At 38.2% G+C, this 23,028-nt stretch overlaps 1 protein-coding gene across 1 annotated transcript in view; it reads right to left on the bottom strand.

The window, feature by feature from the left end:
• Positions 1-22,773, bottom strand: part of LOC145663788 (uncharacterized) — a 32,866-nt gene extending 10,093 nt beyond the window's left edge. Inside the window, exons 1-4 of the mRNA XM_081729873.1 lie at positions 22,698-22,773; positions 19,314-19,412; positions 6,467-6,587; positions 1,699-1,781 (exon numbers count right to left, since the gene is read on the bottom strand). Of these exons, the coding sequence (XP_081585999.1) occupies positions 1,699-1,781; positions 6,467-6,587; positions 19,314-19,391 (282 nt within the window). The 5' untranslated portion in view covers positions 19,392-19,412; positions 22,698-22,773. The remainder of the gene's footprint in view (positions 1-1,698; positions 1,782-6,466; positions 6,588-19,313; positions 19,413-22,697) is intronic.
• Positions 22,774-23,028: the final 255 nt, after the last annotated feature.

Below are 23,028 nucleotides of genomic sequence, written 5' to 3'. Positions count from 1 at the left end.
TAATAGCGTGGAGTTGAAGCAGTCACTGTCAGGGGGCAGGCCTTCTTGAGGTTTCTCTTATTTCTAAATTTTCTGTTTGTTTCTACATTAAAACACAATAAACTCCTCCTCACAGTCCACCAGCGCCATAACTTAGATTTTTTTCTGGAGGGGCAAGCATTAATACGCGTATTTGGGTCCCCTACAAAAAGTTGTTTTTCTAATTCTTGGACCCCCTTTCCATCCTTCTCTTACTCTTTATGAGCCTCCGGAGCCTGTGGGCACTCCCGCACGGCAAAGTCTGCGGGGCCGTTAGTTACGCTCCTTGGCCCGTTCCATACATTACAAATTAATTAAGGGGACAACATCGTCAAATCTCAAAGCCATACGAATAAATATTATTCCTAGGGCCCTTAATAGTAGACTTTGTTTACTGAAATGGGCCCACAACTCATTTTTGTTTTATTTAGGTCTACCTTTTGTGTGCCGTTTTGTTTATGTAATGTAGTGAATCTGTTTGATGCTTCATTTATAATTTGATGCCCGTATCGTATATGGAGTAAGAAATTTTTGTATTAAAATGGGACCCTCTAGAACGACGGGGAGCATCCCTGGGGGGGGGGGGACAGTTGCTCCTCACAAGTTACGGCCCTGCAGCCCACTGTTTAGTATGCATGTCTTTGGTACATGTGAGCCCGGGAATTTATGATGTAAGAGCATTTGAATGACTTACAATGATTAGAATCCCAACTTAAACTGTAGGTCTACGCACCATATAGTCTTGATGGGAAAACATGCTAAATCACAGACAGACAATAAATATATAATATTCAGTTAATTTGCAATTATCATTGAAATGTTTAAGACGGGCAGAATACTTGCTTGTAAAGAAAACACAAGTAGAATGAAATTGGGCAAAAGAATTTCTTTTAGATCCAAATACGAGGGTCATTGCAAAAGTCATGGCAACTATTTTCTTTCTCGAAAATGGTAGGCCTAACGAATAAAAAAATCTGAAATGGAAGGTTAATTCATATGTAAACATTACATGTAAGGAAATAGGTGAACATACACACCACCATAAAGATATAGCACGAGTAAAAGACGAAAAAAAATTTGTGGTTTCAAAAGTGTTTTACTGTCAATTGCAACAGTACACAATAGCACAGGGCAGGAACACGTACCTGTGACATCTTAGAGTCCCTGCCATCTTGTGGATTCTTGGGAAGGCTCCTGATGTCATGAAATGCACGTAGTTAGTAATGTACTATTGTATACAGTTGCAATTGACAGAAACACTTTTGGAACGACAAAATTTTTTCGTCTTTTTTTCTCGTCCTATATCTTTATTGTGGTGTGTGTGTTTGTTCATCCATCTCTCTATCTACATATATTGTTTACATATGAACTAACCTTCCATTTGCATATTTCAGATTTTTTTAATTCTTCACCATTTTCGAGAAAAAAATAATTGCCATCACTTTTGCAATGGCCCTCGTAGATGATGAAACGATAAATGAACAGAACTATTAGAGAGTTTATAATACCAGATTGGAGTAGGAAAGGCTAGAATATTTTGTTTCTGCTGCGATTAATGTTCTTGTTCTTTAACCCATGAAATGAGTTGGTTAGAGCTTCAAAGTAGCTTCGAAAATTTAGAAACATTTAAGAGGGTGCTGACTTTAACATATAAATAACAATATAACGTCTTCTGCTTACCAGAACCGATCCAAGTAAAGCAAGAAATCCCATATAGGGGCTTTCAAGCAAATCAGCTACTCCATTGCCTCGCATGTTTCTAACTAAAGAGAAAAATAATCAAAGTTAAAATACGTCAAACTGAACACAACTTTTGTTTTTAATATTTGTATTGTGTCTTATTCCTACGATTGTACTAAAACTAGGTTTGCAACTTTCAAATCAAGAGTAATACAAGGAATCAATAAATGAATTTGTAGACTTTCACTTAGGAAATATCTTCTTATACCCAGGCCCGTATCCAAGGGAGGTTTAGGGGGTCCGGACCCTAATAAATTTTTACTGGCTCTCCTAAAATTTTCACGATAGGCTTGCAAATGAACTATAATTTGGTTGAATCTGGCGCCCCTAACTTCTTCCGGCCTCCCTCTACATTTTTGGACTGGCTACCGGACTGCTTATGCCCTTTTATTTGTATTCCGTAGTTATTCCTATGATTCTAATGAAGGTGCGTTAACCACTGTGAAATCAAAAGTAGTACAAGGTTCAATGAATGAAATCTTAACACAATCAGTTATGAAGCTGCTTCTCACACCTTTTAACTTGTATTAGTCCTACTCGTTATTCCTACGATCCAACTAAAATTGAGTTAACTGCTTTGAAATCAAGGCTAATACAAGAATTCAGTAAGCAAAATCATAGACTTCCACTTAGATACTTGCTTCTTACAAGGGCGGATCCAGGGGGGACGATTGGGGCGATCGCTCCCCCCCCAGAAAAGGAAACTTTCTTATTTTATATATATAAATAAAACCCATCCCAAAGTTTGGAGCCCTTAAAAGTAGCAATATGACAACCGAGCGCCCTGCCCCTCAGAAGTCGGTCCTGGGTCCGCCCCTGGCTTCTTACATCTTTCTGTGAGTATTGCGTCGTTATTCCTATGATACCACTAAAACCGTGAAATTGTAATACAAGGTAATACAAGGATTCAACGAACTCGTATTTTTAAAAGTTAATGTGAAAATTGCTTTTTAATTTTTAAAGGTAACATTTTTTCCGTTTTTACTAGACTCAATGAACCCCGTTGACTACGTCCCAGCTCACATGTATCACGGAGAGCTCTCTCGTGGCTAAAGGATTGTTGTGTGTGTCTTCAACGCGAAAGATGTGCATGCGATTCCCGACAGAAAATCAGGTGATTCGAATTCCATACCAAATGCAGGTCTTTATCTCGTATAGCCACGCTGCTGAAGGGGATGCTAAACCACAACTCGAAATATACGAGGTTTGTCCGGAAAATACGTATAAATGTTGAATAATAACTTTATTTTACAGGGCTCAGTGGTAGAGCGTTCACCTCCGGTGCTTGGGGTCTCTGGTTCGATCCCAGCTCGCGCCGTGTGGACTTTGTGGTGGACAAACACCGTGCTCGTGGGTTTTCTCGGGGTTTTCCCGTTTCCTCCCACTTTCTTCATTCCACCATTTCACTCATCTCTCATCATCACCGTCTCCTTTAGCCTAACCGGCATAACCGTGGGACGTAAAACTTAAAGATTTCATTTCATTTTTTATTTTACAGGTTGCAGTCACCGCCAGGTGGCACTACTGCTGTAGCCAATCCCATCAACGCTCAGTTCGAGTCAGAGCGCTCTGCGTGTCAGCTCTGTGTGGCTGCTTGTTGAAAGTTACCGTGTTTCACCTGCCGTCGGCATGGAGCTTTCTCTGATTGAGGAACAGCGCATCACCATCAAGTTTCTTGCAAAGCTAGGTAAGAATTCTTGCAAAGCTAGGTGAGATTTTTGAGTGTTTGAAACAAGTGTACGGAGACAATTCTCTGAAGGAACCAACCGTGAACAAGTGGTTAAAAAGGTTTCGGGAAGGCCGAGAAGACGTGAAAGGAGACCCTCGCCCAGGACGCCCGTTGACATCGAGTTCTGATGAAAACGTTGAACGAATTCGGACTTGTATTCTTAAAGACGTAGATTGACAGTCAGAATGATTGCTGACGAGCTGTCAATTCCCAAAACAATCGTTCATGAAATTCTGACACAAAAACTTGAAGAAATTGTGTGCGAAAATCGTACCGAAGCTCTTGACTGCAGAACAGAAAGCAAAGAGGGTTGAGTGCTGTGACCATTGGTTGGAAGCAGAGGAAAGAGGGGACTTTCTCAACCGAGTCATCACTGGAGACGAGTCCTGGTTTTACGAATTCGATGTGGAGCTCAAATATCAAAGCAAGGAATGGGAGCTACCAGGAGAACCGAGAACAAAAAGTCGCGAAAAGCAAGATCCAATGTGAAGACAATGTTGATTGTTTTCTTTGATTCTAGGGGCACTGTTCTCAAGGAATTTGTCCCTCCCGGCCAAAGTGTGAACGGACAGTTTTACGTGGAAGTTTTGAGACGTCTCAGAGCATTGTGTGACCCGAGTTCGACCAGATTTGGCACAAGGGGGCAGGTGGATCCTTCATCACGACAATGCGCCTGCTCACACGTCGCTCGTTGTGCGTGAGTTTTTGGCCCGCAGCTCAATCAGCGTGACAGACTACCCGCCTTATTCACCCGATTTAGCCCCTTGTGACTTCTTCCTGTTCCCGAAATGCAAAATGGTGCTTTGGGGGCGGCACTTGGGAGATATGGAAGCCATCAAGGCAGAAACGACACGGCAACTGAACAGCATCCGAACTGAAGACTTTCAGCAATGTTATCAACAGTGGAAACGGCGTTGGCAGAAGAGTATCTTGTCTAAGGGAGAGTACTTTGAAGGAAACCATATTGTAATACCTGAATAATTGTAAAATAAAGTTCTTATTCAACTTTTATACGTATTTTCCCGACAAACCTCGTATATCGCAATTCATAAATTTGGAAAATAATTTCCGAAATTTGTATAAATAACAATATTTTTAATTTGACGCCCCTATCGGAGTACCAGTGTCAGGGGAAGGAGTGCATGACATGCACTTATAACATAATTAAGTACATGTAATTGCCAATAATTGTCAGTCAAATGATAACATGGGCGATACAATAATTTTTATACAGCTAAGAGTTAAAGCATATCATTTAACAGTAATATAAATACTAAGTCCTCTTAGCGTTTACGTACAACTACAAGCTTACGTACGTGTACCTAGGATGATACAAAAGATAGGACCTAAAGATACACCATAAAAATGTGATGCAACTTGTATGTGCGTTATTAGCATCCGCTCCCTCCCTCCCCCAAAAAAAAGAAAAAGAAAAAAAAGGAGCAGATTCTAAATTCAACCGTTTAGGTATGTGTTCTGAGTATGTTCACACGTAACTTCGACAAACGTGCTCCGATTTTTATTTTTTTTTATTTTTATTTATTTATTTATTTATTTATTTATTTTTGATTGTTTGTTTGTTTGACAAGGTATACCTTCCGGAATGTCCCATATACATTTCTTTAGCATCTGATGGTAATCTTTGAATGCTGGATTAATTACGACGCAAATTAGCATACATATAGGCAACCATACACTCTTTAGCGTGATTTTGGTTGCATAACAGCACTTTGGCTGTACTTCAGTATTGGAATACACTCTAGTACAGTATATACAAAAGCTGTGAAGCAATTGAGTTTCCTTGCCAAATACTCGTAGAAATATATATGGAGATTAGATGGATAGTTTCCACTGTCAATGTTATCATGGGTAGAAATACTCAATTGCACGAAAAAAAGTCTTCAAAAGATTTTCGTTTTTACTACGCCATATGTACTCACGGAGTCTGTTCTAATTATGCTCATTCTTCGAGTTCACAATAGTAAAATTTCACATGTTGCTGGAAGTACTACTTGCGTAGAATTTGCGTTACCCCACACCTCTGATTCTAAGTGAGACATTACTGGGCACTGTTTCCAAACTTTTGAATTACTTCAGACAACTTTTTCTATGCGGCTGCTAGAAACTAGCCAAAACATTGGAGGCATAGGACACACTGTTGAAATTAACGATAGTATTTTTGGCAAGCGGAAATATATAGGAGCCGGATAACACAGACCCGATGAGTGGTTGGAGGTATTGAGAGGGACACACGACAAACTTTATGCTGTTAGTTGAAAGAAGGGATGCTGCAACTTTGAAGAATGTAATTGTTGACAATATTTTCCCAAGAAATACCACAGAAACTATTGCTGGAAAGGGTGTGGCAGGTTGGTACGTATATAATACCAGCACGAAACCACATCTTATATTTTGTCAACCCTAATGACAGGGCAATCCACACATGGAAATATAGAAAGATATTGGTCTCGAGTAAATGATGACATGCGACGACGAAATGGCAGAATGACCATAATTGAAACAGGATCTTTCCTCTGTGAGTAAGTATGGCGTAGCAAGGATGGTACAAACGAAGAGTTTTTGAATACTTTCTTCGTGCTATTGAGTATTTCTACACACAATAACATCGATTGTGGTAAAAGGCAGACGGGCTAAATCATGACAGTGGAAACTATCCAACCATATATTTCTATGATTATTTAACAAGGAGACTTAACAGCTCCGCAGCTTTTACATATACTGCACATATATGATCATGTATAGCAAGGAGATTCGAAAGTGCTCCACAGCTTTTAAACAAGCCAATTTAGAGATAATTACTACATTGCCAGTCCTTAACCCGAAAATGTTTTAAGAAAACATTTATTTTATTATATATTTTAGTACAAGAACATTCCATTTTATTCCACTCATCCGTATTACCTTTAACTATCGAGATTCTACTGTATCAAAAGAATGGTTCAATTTACTTTTTTTTACCTAATATGACGTATCTTCTCGTTGTTTTACGTGGAAGACTGTCAAGCAGAGGTTGTAAGTTGTATTTGGCTGCATACCAAGAAGTTCCCTGAGGAAGACTACCTAATGTCGATATAGTTATCTGTAAGAAAGACAACATACTATAAGCGATGTCAGAAGAGAAATGTTTCACTTCTTCTTTTCGACTTCTACAACAACTAGCTAAGATTTGTGTCCTTTTCTCTGTATCACTTAAAGCCATTCTCGTCTAACTGCTAGTCTGAAGATATTCACTTTCAATGTTATAGCTCCCTCCACATCAAGAAGAGACAAATAATTGTATGTGCGAGGAGTAATCGAAAAGTAAGGTTACAAAGCTTGAAGTGAAATATGTATGTATTATTTCATACAACCAATACGGCCAACAGATAGTGCATTCATTAGGTTATTTTTCGACATGGTTTTCATATCGGTTGAGGCACTTGTCGCACCGTGGCATGAGTTTGAAGATTCCCTCCTTGTAAGAATCCTGTCCTTGCGTGTTCAGCCACGTTGTTACGAAGTGTTTCACCTCCTCGTCTGAAGCAAATCGACGGCTTCTTAGGTGCTCCTTCAAACGCGGGAACAGGTGAAAGTCGCTTGGAGTGAAGTCCGGACTGTAGGGAGGGTGGTCGATGAATTCCCAGCGCTTCAACAGCGTTGTCGTCTTCTGGGCAGTATGCGGGCGCGCGTTGTCGTGAAGGAAAATGACGCCCTCGGTGAGAAGTCCTGGCCGTTTCTTCCTGATTGCTTCACTCAATAGCGTCAAAGTCTCACAGTATCGGTCAGTATCAAGCGGTTACATATTTTGCACATAGAAATCGAATAACTGAGCAGACTTCTTCGCGAGACCAGTTTTCCAAACGAATCGCCAAGTAGCGCCATAGCAGGCGGGTGGCTGAAATTCTGCACAGTTGCCAACTCCATGTATTAAAATTACCGCACACTCCTCATTCCTCTACAACAGACAAAACTCTAGAAACATCGGCCTTGTGACCTTAGTTTCTGATCCTCCCTGGTATGTATAACCAGACTGTTGAATTTATAGTAAGGTTACAAACAAGTAAAATCACGTTATTATACAATAACTTTATTATTATTATTTTGTTAAATTAACTGTCACGTACACATAGAGGTAAGAATAAATTGAGAAACGCTTATCTGACGGTAATGAAAATTGAACCAAAGCAATAGAGGATCATTTGATACAAATTGAATAATCCTTTTCAGCACCGAAGCTATAGGAGACAAAGCTACCGCTTAAAGTAGAACGTAATCATTATTAGTATTTTTGTGATGCAGTACCCCATCGAACTGAATTGTAAGGGAGCCGATCCTGCGGGGGCCGCGCCCCCCAAAGCTCATGTGGGGCCCCCTACTGTATCTATGAATATACAATATTTGCACTCACAAAATCTTCAAGTTTTAGCTATGCTTTTACAGGGTGTCTACTAAAATTCTAAAATGAAATTTCGTTATTTTTTCGTGACCTTTTCTTTTCCAAATCGCTGAATTTTCATCCATACAATAGAAGTGTGCTTTGCTTGCGATTTGGTAGCTTCTAAAGCCGACCATAGACATCTTTGTTGGTGAATTTTAACGTTTCATAGAAACAAAAATTTTCCAGTCTGTACTTATATTTGTACAGATAAAAAAAAATCGTGACCCAAAAGCTAAATTTCGTGACTTTTTCTTGACTTTCATGGCCGTTTTCTGATTTCGTAACTTTTTCATGACTTTCGTGACCGATAGGCACCCTGGCATAATTTGAATACAATTTGTCTTAAAATCATATATATATATCTTCTGCATATGAATGGGCCCCAAATTTAGTATGAAATCGGCGCCCTTGCTGGATTATACTGTACTTTTGAGATCACATGTACAGAGAAAGGCACGTACCTTTACTAAGTACCAGTAAGGTAGTAACAGTAGGGCTAGATGCAAATTGAGATGCATATAGCGCGTGTGAGGTGACGTAGCATAGTAACTGTAGTACTTAAATAGAAGTGTGCAAGTTGGGAGCGTGACGATAGGCAGCACTATAGTTGTTGCAAATGAGTCGTGAAGCTTGATCTAGATTTATCAATTTCAGCACCCAATAGAACGTGAGTGTGTGTCTCGGTGGCCAATCCGCATCCATGAAATTTTACCAGTGTTGTCTCTCGTGTTGTACAGAGAAAATCTCGCACGGTACAGTATTGTGTGTGCTTTCCTTTTACTTAATTTTCTTGTTATTATTGTTATCGTTGTTTTATATTTTTGCTATTATTATTGTTACAGTTTGATTTAAATATTTAGTGTTCGTGTTATAGTTCTTTAAGTGACGCTTTTTTGTCACTCATTCGCCATGTCTTCTAAGTTTGGCAACGTTGGTGGTACTCTTATGTTGTATCCAAGGATGTTATAAAATACACGATCTGCCCATGTGTATCTTCATCCTACTAAATCAATGAAGCCAAAAAACAACCGAGCATCAGGACGTCTGATTGGCTACTCTCGTTTCCCCCATCGTCTGATTTGCTACTTTCGTTTCCGCCATGATTGTTAGTTCAAAACATTGCGATATTATTGGGCAGAGTAGGGGTGGCGAAACTGTGACGTATGGCTTCAAGATTTTGTCGTAAGGGCAGATCCTCTATTTTAAAACATCCTTGGTTGTATCACGTTTTCTCAAGTGTATCACGTTTTCTCAAAGGCAGCTCCACAAATCCCACCGAATTCTTCCGATGCATCACACGTGAGACCAAGTAGTTTTATGATTGGTGTAGAGTTGGTTTCACAAGTCGTCGCGATCACTACAGTTGAGTCATCTCACAGCCGCGTGACGTTGTTCTTGAGACACAGTTTCTCATGTCACACGTGTCCACAACAGATCGTCTTGTGATTTCAAGTGCAAGTGTTTCTTCAGCCGTGATCTACTTCAGGCCATTACAATAATTTGAGTTAATAGCTTATAAGATTATCCATGTACTTCCATAGTTTCGGTACATTTGTAAGTAATTCGAAAGTCAATGCGGCTCGTTTCAGACGTAGTTTTAGATTGTCTACATCTTCTCTTTTCCACATAATATACTTATTTGATTATTTTTATTACTTATTCATCAAGGAATGAGGCACAACTTTGTTTTGAACATCAATATTTGATTCTGCTTTTGAACTCAAATTTATTAATAACAAGGTGATCTAGTTGACCTAGCTCTTCTTCTAGCTGTAAACTTGGATTGGGTCATCGAGTTCTTTATATTTTATATTCATGTCGCCTGGTCGGAAGCAAATTTCTCCCGATGCCTCCAGATAAACGATGAGAGCATTTCCTTGGATTCCATGAAAAATTCCCATGATGATATACGAGAAGCAAATAATAATAAACAACAACCCGTCACTGGAATATACTTCTGAAAATTTAAAATATAAGCATCTGACTTTACGTACCTCCAGATTCGCCAGATCGAAAGTCACATTCCACGAAGTGAGAAAACGAGAAAGTTAGTAATTTTGTGAGATCCATAATTTGGAATACTAGAATTTTGATGATACGTAAAACTGCTAAATCATTTCAGTGAAGTGGAATTGAAGATTAAGAAGCATGAGGGCTCTGGACCCGAAACAACTTACAAATTATAGCTGACAGTGTACACGAGAAATTGAAAAACGTACCAACCACAGGATGTTTCTATTAGTGTTCTTTCTAGTCAACTCATTCAGGTTATTGATGAAGAACTGGAAGAACTGTGTGGTTCCTTCACCGAATCAGTTGGAAGGTGCAAGTCTTCTTCTTTCAAACGTCCTGTCGTTTAATTTCATTTCCTGCTTAATTTCTGGTCTGAGTTTTTGCAGTATATTGATCAGATCCAGAAATGTCTGCAATCTAAGAATATGACTTACCCATGACGCTCTTGTTCAGTTAGAGAACATAGTGAGTACAATTGATATGAGCACTCAATCTGCCGGAGGTCTTGTTCAGTTGGGGAGCATAGTGAGTACAATTCATACTTGGAAACTCAACCAGCTGAAGCTCTTTTTAAGTTGGAGAGCACAGTATTGAAATGACCATAAGCCTCCAGGAGGTGAAGAAATAGATGAAAAAGATGTTGCTAAGTAGCTGAGTGAAAAAAACTGTTAAGTTGACCAAAACTTTAACAGAAGAAATAATCAAAAGTATGCAGAAAAGTAAGTTTGAAAGTGATGAAACGGGAAACAGGAGAGGGAGAAAGTTTAAAGATTTCTCACATTACTGGTGCGGAAGCCGCAGATATCTTCCCGGAGTACATTATGCAAGAACGAGATACGTGCAGTATCGATGTCATGCTTGTAAAGTGGCATGGCACCGTCGAGCATCTTCATCACATCAACTGAAAATTTGGGATGTGTTTTATAGTATGTGATACTTTACATACAAACCCAAGAACTAAGTTTTTCTATAATAATGTATGTAACTTTAGATTTAATAAAGTAGAGTACTATACAGTATGTATTAAAGTGAATTTCAAACACTGTCAATAATCCGGCACTTTCGTTAATATGGCAACCCCTCTTTGCAAGGAGGAGCCGCATTAACAGGAGTCTAGTGTATTCACTTAATAGAGAGAAAAAAAAAAACTTTTTTATTTGCCATTTTAGTAGGAATCTTGACCCTTCATGTTTTGAACCACTGTCCCAATGTTTGGTGGTACACTGCAAGTTAGAATATGGAGTATATTTTCAACTTGACCACCAGTTATCCAAGAAAATTCAATTCAGTTTAAAGAGATTACATAAGAAATTCACTTTCAACAAGGGATTAGGTAGCAGGTTTAAAGAGTTTAGTGGTTTGGGACTGAACCGGCTGTTGTACATGACTGCTGAAGAAGATGATGTATACCTCGAGAAGAAGCAAGTGAAGAATCTTTGACTTCAGAAGCTAAAATGAAGTGCTCTTTGAATGAAGTTCTAGATGAAATGAGACCCTTTTTCTTAGATAAGACACCTTAATAATAGATTTGCATTCCTCTGTTCCGCTGCTGATCTCATTCAACAGCAATCAAATTAAAGTGAAGAAAGGTTGAAAACACGTTCTTCTGATTTGACGTTATTGTATACCAATGATCTTGACGTCGCATGGGTATCAATAAAAAGAGAACTGAGCACTATTCGTCTCGGCTGACCTCGGAGCAGTCCTGCCACTTTCTAGTAATCACACCTCTATTCCCGAACCGAATATCTACTCCGCGTTTGATATCAATAAAAATCAGAGACTCCTTGTGATGCAAGTAACTTTTCCAAATTTGTGGAGCAAGCTCAGTAAGTGACTCCGTGTGAAATATGGCAGAGTATATGATTGTTTTGCAGCATAAAAAAAAAAAAACTTATAAGCTTCATAGAAATGTTGCAAATGGTGATGACAAAAACATTATAGGTTCATGAAAGAAAATGTAGAGTGATTAGCACAACACTATTTAGGAAATCAACCGAAAGTCGGGGTGGCGCACTACGTAATGACGAAAGATGCGAGTTTTCTTTCGTTAAGTGAGTGATCCGGGATTCCAGGTCGGAGTGTCAGAAGATTCTGGTGTGGCTCAAACTACTGTGCCTATGACTACTACAAGTGTAATGGATGCTATTATTGAGAAATCTGAAAACTGGATTGTTTCCGGCACGTGTGCTTAATATGCAAACAGCAAAGGCAGAGTGGCAAGAACAATATACATTTCCGTGTGCTATCGGAGCACTTGACTATACACACGTGGCAATGAAGAAACCTAGTATTTTGGAGACGAATACGTTAAAGGGGAAGATCTCCTTCGTGGCTAAACGGTTAGCGTTCGTGCCTTTGGCGTGGGAGACCCGCGTTCGATTCCCGGCGGGAGCTCATGTGGTTCGGATTCCACGTTAATCAGTAGGTCCCGTCTCATATAGCTTCGCTACTGAAAGGGACGTTAAACTCAAAATCAACTCACAGTTGATAGGAAGAGGGTATACATGTGAATGTATTTTGTTTATGCCAAGGCGAAAGGGGACACGTATGGTGTGGAAAATGCAATCAGATCGACGTGCTTTATGATGTGACTGGCTGCACTTTTTTTAAAAAAAGGAAACAAAGGGGCCAAGTGATCTACAAAGACCTTAGTCCTAGATCCACAGTACATGCCTGTAAAAATTTGTGGGTGCACGGAGTTTTATTGTTGCATTGTGTTCTTCGACCTATCGTTGTCTACTTTTTCTTGGGTAGACATTTCAATTATGGTCGCTTATCTCCACAGACGCCATTTTCCAATATGGCCGCCAAATAAGCAACCAGCATGCATAACTAAGGAACTAAGTCACCTAGGAAAGTGATCTTGGTGACGAATCATAGGTTTTCAAGGTCAAGGAATTCAAATATTACCATGAAATTGCTATACATTGAAGAATTTTACATATTACAGACAAAAATACACTATATATACAGGGTGGGTCATTTTAATTCATTTACAGGAATATCTCAAAAACTACAAACCGAAGCAAGAGGAGTTTTCAATTATATCTGTTTACTACAAAGACACATTTTGGTGTAGTCTTTAATACCATCAGATTAGCAGTGTTGCCAATCCAACACAAAGATGTATTTTTTTCAAATGTCACTACGTCAGGTTACTACAAATTTCGAATCTATATTAAAAAGAAAACAAACAATACCACACTTATTGTTCAGTTTTGTAAACTAACGACGCTACAGTATCACAAATATTAGAAACAACCAAATTTTGAAGGTTTCTAAAATAATAATAATAACGACGCAAGTGAAACGAACAGGACAATGTATATCGAATGAACCTTACTGTCAAATACTATCATCATGATCTGACGAATTTCGAATAGATGGGAACAAAATTATAAGAAATTAAAAATTGGACTTTTTGAAAAGGCTTTATTCCGAAAACAAAAGTTGATATACATAATCAAAATAGTTTAAGGTTTACAATAGGGGGTCTATATGTAAAAAGCAGTATATCAAATATTGTGCTATTAGTACCATTATGAATTAATATTTGTTGATGGTCCAAGATATCATTAATATAAACAAATTAAACTATTAGAAAAGGTGCTGATGTGACTAAACAACTGAGTATTCTTACAATATTTCCCATATTCTTACAACATTATACACAACATTTGAGCAACCACAATATCTATAGTCTCTAATGTTATTTTGTCATGTTTAATGTATGCTAATGTTTCTGTCAAAATGTAAAATATCAATACTAATACATAAAACCAAGTGGTTCCATAAAGAGCACTGCTTTGCCGTTTTACAATTTGTTCCCGCAGATATCTTATACCTCACTTTTGAGCAACTTTCTTATTTAAACTTTCCTATTTAAACTTTTTTTTTTTTTTTTTTTTTTGCTAGTACAGGTTAAATGTTACTTAATATGTGTCCAAATTTACAAGTCTAAAACAAAATGCATGTGACTTACAACTGAGAATTTTCACAGCACTTCTGACAAAGACAGTGCACTGTACACAACACTTGAAATTTCTTGCATATACATTGTTTACAATTGTTTGTTTTGCAAGAAGACACTCGCAATGCAGCATCTGGCAAAGGTCGGAAACTCTTTCTGGTCTCAGGAAACCGTTTACTTCCTTCCATTCAAATTCTACAGAGCTTTTAGTAATGTGTTTCTTTTCTAATAACAACAGCGATTCTCTGATGACCAAGTTCGCGCCTCTAATGTGGCCTCGAATAGCAAATGAAGTGGGTGCAGATGTTGGGTTTACGCTCAGTCGATAAAGTTCATAGCGGAAAGCATCAAAAGTTTCTACTTCTGTCGATCTGGCCCTCACTTTCGTTAAATATGTTTCTGCATTCCTTATGTCTTCAGCTGAGAGACTACCGGTACTGGTTTTAACAACATGAAGAAGATAATTTTTTGGTTTTGTATTCAGTGTTGCATTTTTGTACCTCCTTTACTTACAATGTTATTACCAGTGAAAATGTAAGCGTTGAAGACGACGCTACTCATTTTGTCTCCAAGTGTATCATATAAGTGGTGAAAAGGAATGAAACGACGTTTTTCTCCCACCCCAAACATTACCCACAATTGCTTCAGATCTTTACTACTTAAGGTTGCAAAATATATTAGCAACAAAACAACATATCAGTATCATTGGACATCACATCAACTCGCTGCGCGCCGCTTTCAACTGCGCAGTACATGTGAGGCACAATTCGTTGGTCGATTTCTCCAATCTTTCATGTGACCGTTTCAATATTAGTTACTTTTCCTTTTAAGCATACTGTAGCAGGAAGACACTGTCGTTTATTACCATTCCGATTGTAACAAGAATTAAGTCTGTTGAAGGTTTTTCAAGTATCACTTTTTTTTTTTTTTTTTTTTTTTTTGTTAATGCTTGCAGTTTTATTTTGTTTTGAACGGTATTCCTGAAGTTTTCAATTTGGCTTGGTATGTGAGTCTGAGATTGAAGGCAAGCGAGATGAATAGATCTGGTAGTGCATGATCGACGTACTCTTGCACTTTCTTTGAGTAAATTGTCAAAAATAAAGTGTTTTTCGTTGGCTGGGCACACTTTAGTCTTTCGTTCAATAACGGTGTCTATTGCTTCTCCAAAGTTCTTAACTAATGACATCTTCATCATTCTTATTTGCGACATAAAATCAACAACTACAGTAGTCCGTTCCGGAAATTCTGGATGAAATGATGTACTCTTGTCGATTTTTTTCTCCAAATGTAATAGTAGCTCATGCTTTGTTGGTCTCGAAGATGCATTACCTTCAAACAACTGACTTGAATTTATGAGATCATGAGAGAGTATTTCTTCCATTGTGAAGCCTCTTTCTTTTGCAATATCGATTTTCTTCTGAATCTGTGAAAAACTCCTTGCCTTGATGATGGTAGGTGACACAGTTGTGTTGTTTATGGTAAGACTTTTGAAGATGGGGAACACAGGCTTTTTCAATTCTGTTCGTCAGTTTCTTTTCCTTGATAACAAAGCGCTCTTTCCTAAACTTCTCATAGTTACGTCTCCCATCTCTTAATACACCTAATATTTTTGCCGTCACATCCTCAGGAACAATTTATTTTGTCACAATGTTGTGTGTGTTTTGAATGAATTACCTTCTGCTATTACGAACTGAAGCAAACATGTGACATTAGAAGTGAAACGATTGGCTTTGCTTCTCTTTAATTGATGATGAACTGTTTCTGTGTGTATAATTATCTGTGCACTTGTAAGGTTGTTACAAACATTGACAATGGCGAGAACTTCGTGATAGATCAGTTGCCATTCAGTGACGTACTGAGTTTTACGCGTTTGTCCAGTGATTCCTCTCGTACTTTTTGAACTCGTTGATTGTTTGTTCCAGTTTCATATCGGGGACTACTGCGTGGAATGGTGCAGTCTTTTCAGGAACTACAAACTGACCATCCAAGAACTTTTCATACAAGCAACTATTTCAAGGCGCTTCATTAACTCCAAGTACCATGATCCATAACGTAAATAATTCAGGAAATTGAATTGCTGAAATATAGGGATTAATGACTCAACGGTCTCAACATGTAAATTCCAATCTCCTTTGCGATCAGACGTTATAAGGTTTCCTACAATACTGAGGAAATTGTTGAGGTAACTGCAAAGCTCTTATTTCTCGATACATTCGTTCACAAGTCTTAAATAACAGTCTCTTAATTGTTGATTCGAGTATGGAGGAATTTACACTTTTTTCTTTATTTTGCAAGACCAGTCGAAACTGATTTACTTCTTTGAGCAAATTGTTGTATGCTTCCTTTTCGTTACTACCCCAGAAAGCATCCCAAATCATTTTCTCGGGTACTTCAAAGACAATTAACATTCCTTGAAACGCCTGAACATAATATTTTTCATTTAGTACACTTTAACTGAATTCACTCCAAAGATTTCTGTTTCAACCAGAGCATCATCGAAACCGCTACCAAGAAGGCACCTCTTACCACACTGTGGAGCCACTTTATGCAATGAAACATTCCGAGCATTGGCAATATGCCATGAAATTCCTCTGGGTTACTGACAACTATGTCCGCTACTGTATAGAACACTCCTTCGTCGCAGAAAACCGGAAGGTTGGGTTGTCTCAATTGTTGTCTCACAGATTCAAATTTTTAAAGGGCAGTACACACAGTAGCGTAATCAGTAACTAGGGAAGGAATAACTGACAGAAACTCAACTTATTTAATTGATGCAATCTTGGATGTTATTGAAGAGTGTATACTGCTCCACGTTGGTGATACAGGCTGAGTGTCGCCTAAAAACGCACCACATCGAGTAAGAGAAATAACAAACTCAGATTTTAGAGCACATGTGGATGCCTCATCAGATGAATGAATGCCAACATCCTCACCTACTTTAAAGTTGTTCGGAAGAGCAGGTGTGATTGTACTCTTTCTTCGATTTAGTATTTTTTGACACAGTAGATCACACTGAAGTTTACAAGTTCTCTTCATCAGTGCAATTTGTGAAATATTTTTTTTTTCTTTCTGTGGATATCTTCTGATCTCTTATGTTGAAAATGAGCCATGGCAGTATGATGACTTCCAAATCTACCTGAGAGCGATGACTTGTCCTCAAAGTCGAAGTTGTCAAGAGTTTTTATTGTGAAATAACTTGTGAAATAACTTAAGTTGAAATAACTTGTTATCGGTGTGTCAGCATTGGACATCTTCCGAAATAAATTTCTGCGCACGCCCCTGGCTATATTATACACAAGACTTCAATATATCGCAAATGTAAGGTAATATTTGAATTCTCGGACCCGAAAACCTATGATTCGACACCAAGATCACTTTCCTAGGTGACTTAGTTCCTTAGTTATGTATGCTGATTGCTTATTTGGCGGCCATATTGGAAAATGGTGTCTGTGGAGGTAGGCGATTATAATTGAGATGTCTACCCAAGAAAAAATAGAAAGCGATAGGTCAAAGAACACGATGCAATAATAAAACTCCGTGCACCCACAAATTTTTACGGGCGTGTACTGTGGATCCCGGACTACCTTGGACAACACGTGATATGCGCTTATCGTGTTAATCTTGATATTGCTGGATTCGAATCAACATCCATCAGCTCCAATAGGTTCGTTCCCATAGTTTCAGTATTATTTTCTTGTTGTCCTTTTTTTAATTAGTTTTTTTATTCTCGCTCGAATATTAAAAATTCTCTTTTGATTTGTGTCTCAGTCGTAGATGTATTTGATATTTCGTTGCATTTCACTTGCCTTCAAAGCTTCGGCTTTCCCTCGTTTACTTTCTGGTAACTGTGACTTTGAAAGTACCACTGGAAACTCTTTTATAACATCTACAAATGCACTTTGATTGAAACTGTCGTTGCTATTTGCTCCTTCCGTGGCGCTTAGGATACTACGCCATAGGTTAAAAACAACGAGATGACCGCGCGACGGATGGGAGAAATGAGTAATATTGATATGACTCACTGCTACGCGCAGAGGAAACGCGAGTGAACGTTCATAAATCTGGAGCAGTCTAGACCTGAGTAGTGGTTTGTTTTATTGATACGAAATTGAGGGAGGAGATTACTCCAGGTGTAGTTTCTCCGATTCTCGAGCAGGACTTCTCAGGAGTAGTTACTTATTTTTATTGATATCACCAGTGGCGTATTTACGATTTTGTTTCGGGAAGGGCTTTGCTAACTTTCGGGGGGGACCTTGCCTGGAAATGTGAAAATTCTGCAAGATATTTCATTTACTTTACTATACTAAGTAAGATTTCGGGGGGGGGGCTTAAGCCCGGAAGCCACCCCCCTAAATACGCCACTGGATATCACCCATTATACCAAGATCATAGATACTTTACTAAGATCTCCACAGGAAGCTTAAGGCATCCCGACATATATTTTTAGTAAGGTTTGAAGCCTATAAGGGTTTGGAAACTGCATTTTAAATTTTGATTACGTTGTCTATATTTGCCTCATCATGTGAACGGGGGCCACAGGGGCTTAGTGGTAGAGCGTTCACCTCTGATGCATAGGGTCCAGGGTTCAAACCCTGCTCCCGCCAAGTGAACTTTGTGGTGGACAAACACCGTGTGCGTGGGTTTCCTCGGGGTTCTCCCGTTTCCGCCCACTTTCTTCATTAAATCATTTCATTCATTGCTCATTATCACCATCTCCTTTAGCCTAGCCAGCATAACCGTGGGACGTAAAACTAAAAAAATCCTATGAACGGTCCTTCAGTAAAATAAACCTGATAAAATCGCACTTGCGTTCCACTATGAGCCAGGAAAGACTTAAAAATCTGGCCGTGCTTTCCATTGAACATGAAACTGCATCGACTTTGAATTTCGAGGATATAATTGAAACTTTCATCAAAAACAAGCTAGTGAGATACTACAGTAATAAGGTAGTTGGAAATACCATATTATGTAATAATATATACTGAATAGCCATTCATGCAGTTCACCTTGGACGTAAGCTCTACAAAAATTAAAAATATATAAAACAAAGTAGAAAAATAAAAATTAATTCCAATAAAAATTTGACTACCAACCTCCACGCCGTGATGGATAGTAGTGTAAAATAGAAATGCCGGCAAATAGTAACAGTCTGATTTCAAGTTGTTTTCGCAAGCCGCATTTGCCCCAGTTTGGCTTACGCCGCGTCTGATGGGTAGCGTGATTCTCGCACATTATCAATGTTTAGGTTCAGAAACATATTCATTTTGGTCGATTTTCTCAAAAACTACGCATGAGTATTATTTTGTTTAACTCTTCTAGATTTATCGATTGGTTTCTGTATCATCTTTTCTTTGTTTCTTTTGTATTTTTTAAATATTATAGAATTATATTCGTATACTTACAATTTGGTTAATGGAACAATACACGATAGCAAGTGGTAAAAGCATATCCAAAAATTTCTGAACTGGTAAGAGGTACATGTTGAATCAAATTGTGTGTGTCTGAAAATAAATGTTAACAATACACTATTAATGCATCTTCTAGTTTCGCAACTCTATATTTGCAATGTAGATAAATATATATTGAATAATATTTTCGTGTTCTTTATGACTGTGCATCTTTTGTGTACAGGGATCCACAGATTCGATTAGTGGCGGATTTAACCCGGAGCCGGGGAGCTAGCTCCCCTCAGTTTTCGGGTGACAAAAGCAATTTAAGCTATTATTTATATTTTTTTCAAAGTTTATACCTTCATAGTCTAGGTTCTGGCGGCCCCCCAGTTCTTATCTTCTAGATCCGCCACTGGCTTTGATTCCCTATGAGAGCATTTGGACGCATTACAGTGTGATTCGGATTCCACCTTAAACTGTAAGTCGGTGTCTCATGTAACCTCGGTGCTAAAAAGAAAATCTTCAACAAAGTATATATCAAACAAAATGCACACAGATATACGTACTGTACCTTCCATTCTTTGAAACATCGATGTCACCGCAGACAACCCCAATCCGTAACGGCTATTGAAACAGTGGTGTGCAGGTTTCAAGTATTTGCTAGAATTGTCGTGCAGATGACACTTGTTGCAACATTTAAGTATTGAAGGATACATTATTTTTTTTCAGTTCATAGACCCAATTTGTAGCCATTTTTTATTTGCTTTTGTGCACGAGAGATGTGTAAAATATTTGAATCTCGTACTTTCCAAACAATTGTTATTGCTCTGGGTTCTCTGTGGTGTTATTTATAGACCAGTGGCGGTTTCTGAGGGAAGTGACAACGGTAAAAAAAAAAAACTTATATCGCTGAAATCTAAGGTAAGAAACCTTACCTAATGTGTACAAAAAGTGTGACATTAGGTAAGGTTTCTATCCCTATACCTTGTAGCTTTTACTGATGTGATTTATTTCAAAAGAGTCACCATTGATAAGAGCATAAGTAAAATCAACGTACATGCTTTTAAGAATATCACTCATAAGAAGGGCGCCGATTCTGGGAGGCCGCCTTCCAACGTACATGTGGTCCCCCATATATTTTTATGAATGTATTTTTATTGTTATATGTATTTTTATGAATGTCCCCCTAAAGTCACAGAGAAATCGGCGCCCTTGGTCATAAGGCTATTTTAGGTGGAATGCAGATTTACTGTACTTATCCACATATTGGTAAAATTTACGAAACTAGTGTCTAATATTATTTTAATAGACCACTGTGTAAATGACCTAAATATGTCGTGTTTTTACCTGTGCGATGCATATCTACGAAGAAATACATTAAAGTCTATTCTGTTAAGTACGAATTTGTTCATAAGGTAGCCGTTAACAATAGTATACTAAATGAAATGAAGTATCTGAAATCTGTGTGCTATCTCATGACGCGCAACTATACAAGTGTCCGAGAGGTAAGGGATCTACATATTTGTGAAATTTAAGCAAGTAAGATGTTATTACTTTGGAACACAAATGTGCAAGCAATGAAGACATAAGGGGTATTACCTATAACATCTTTAGTAATACTAATTCATAATCCAATACATGATGTGTTTTATGCCATATATACTGTTTTGCTCTAACCTCACTTATGTGTACATCCAACGGACGTACCCCTCACTATCGCTCGGGCTTCCCCTGCTGCGCTCCTGCCCTGACTCGGTTAGACAGCATTCGTGCTTATTAGTCACGTAGCACAAATTGATTAGTGTTCTTTGCACAATAGTTCTTATCGTGTTCGTACACTGGAGTCCTCCTAAAATGAATCTGTACAAAGGATGCAAGTTCACACCCCAAAAACGATTGTTTAAGATACAGAAGGCCTTATGCAGAGTCGTTCTGACGCGTGATTAGTGCCATACTTAAGGGTTCGATTAACATGTTTCCTACAGTAGTCAGGACTTTAGTATGACGCTAATCGTACGTCAAAACTACTATGCGTAAGTCTCAGATAGTCTATTTACAGAAGGAGCAGTATATATGCAATGAATTTATGTATGGACTTGTACAATTAATCTCCACCTAGGAGGGTTCATAATTAGTGACTACACCAGCTTTTTATTTCTTAGGAAGTAAACGGAAAAATATAGGAACTTTTTTGGGAGAAACTATTTTTTGTATTCCGTTATATATTACTTTATCTGCATTAAATATAAGATGTCTGTAGGCAATCGTTCCTATTCCCCCTCTAGCATTGTCACTGTACTCAACTAGTAGGTCACATGCAGTGCCATATCAAAAGAAATCTCAGGTAGATCTAATAACTTAAATGTAACGAGAAAAATCTAATGGTTCGTACTTATTAAAATAAATTTTTAGTACCTGCGAAAGAAGCTTCCTTATAATTTCTCTTCACCGGATATGGGCTAATCGACCTGTTATATCACCCTAATACGTATGGATTTTCAAATAGGCTGTTATACTGAATGGGTGATTCAAGTGTTGATAGATAAAAAGAGATATGTCATAAGATAATACGTAGTATACTTGTTTATCTCTCCCAGTTTTACATAAATATTAAACAGGAGGCATGGCTGCCCGGTGAAATCAGTGATTTCTGGTGCGAGGAATCCCTGATTCGACTCCTGGCGATGCGAGTTTATGGTGAATAACATGGTGCTTATTGGTCTTCCTGTATTGTCTCTTATACCTTAGTTCGTCCTTTCACAACACTATTTTTTTCTCATTCACACATATACAGGGTGTTTCAAAAAGAATGACCTGATTTAGAACTCCATATGTGTTGATTAAAACATACCGTACTGGAAAAATGGTATAAATCGCAAGATACTCACAAAATCTTCAAGTTTTAGCTAATTACAAATGCTCTATGTTGTCCACCAGCAGGATCACGAACAACATTTAGACGACAGCTTGTTTCCACCATCCCATCGGAAGTACGAGGCCGACTTGGCCTTTTAGTTTTGCACAAACATTCCGTCTCTTCAAATTGGCGATACCAACGACGAATGTTTGTGGGTGCAGGAGGATCAATGCCAAAACGCCGACGGAAAGCACGCTGGACCGAAATCACTGTTTTTGCAAACTGCAGCACACAAAACGCCTTCTGTTGAGCGAAAGCCATCTCAGTTCTGACTGACATCTAACGGCGATTTACTGAAACTCTATGCCACGCCCATTCAAACAACATTCATTACCTTGGCGGCAAGTCCCATGTTCCGTAATTATTATCGTGCAAAATCAGGTCATTCTTTCTAAAACGGTGTATTTAGCTAATTTTAGTCGATGTAACTTAACTTACGACTATCTTAAGTTGTATTAAGCATTTAGTACAGTTCATACCTTTATTTCTTTTGGAATTTCGTAGAAGCAGACACCTCGATCATTCAGATCTCTGGACACCATGGATTCCTGTCAGAGTTAATTGCACAACAATGGATTATCACATCAACTTGTTAAAAGGAATATCTCGTATTTGCAGTTATATGAAACATACATCGGTGATGAAAATTGAAGGACAAAAGTAAGTTTTTCATGCTGTGTCACTCTCAAGTGACATGAACTGGTGAAACTTGAACCACGAAGTATTGTTACAGTATATTACAGGAAAGAACGGAAAGAAATGCATGATTAGAAGAATAAAAATTACATTTTTATACACAGACAATAACTT

The sequence above is a fragment of the Thermobia domestica genome, chromosome 11, assembly GCF_964235325.1.
Source record: "Thermobia domestica chromosome 11, izTheDome1.hap1.1, whole genome shotgun sequence".
NCBI lineage: Eukaryota > Metazoa > Arthropoda > Insecta > Zygentoma > Lepismatidae > Thermobia > Thermobia domestica.
The sequence above is the reverse complement of the archived record's forward strand: the minus strand, read 5'-3'. Positions and strand labels throughout refer to the sequence as shown.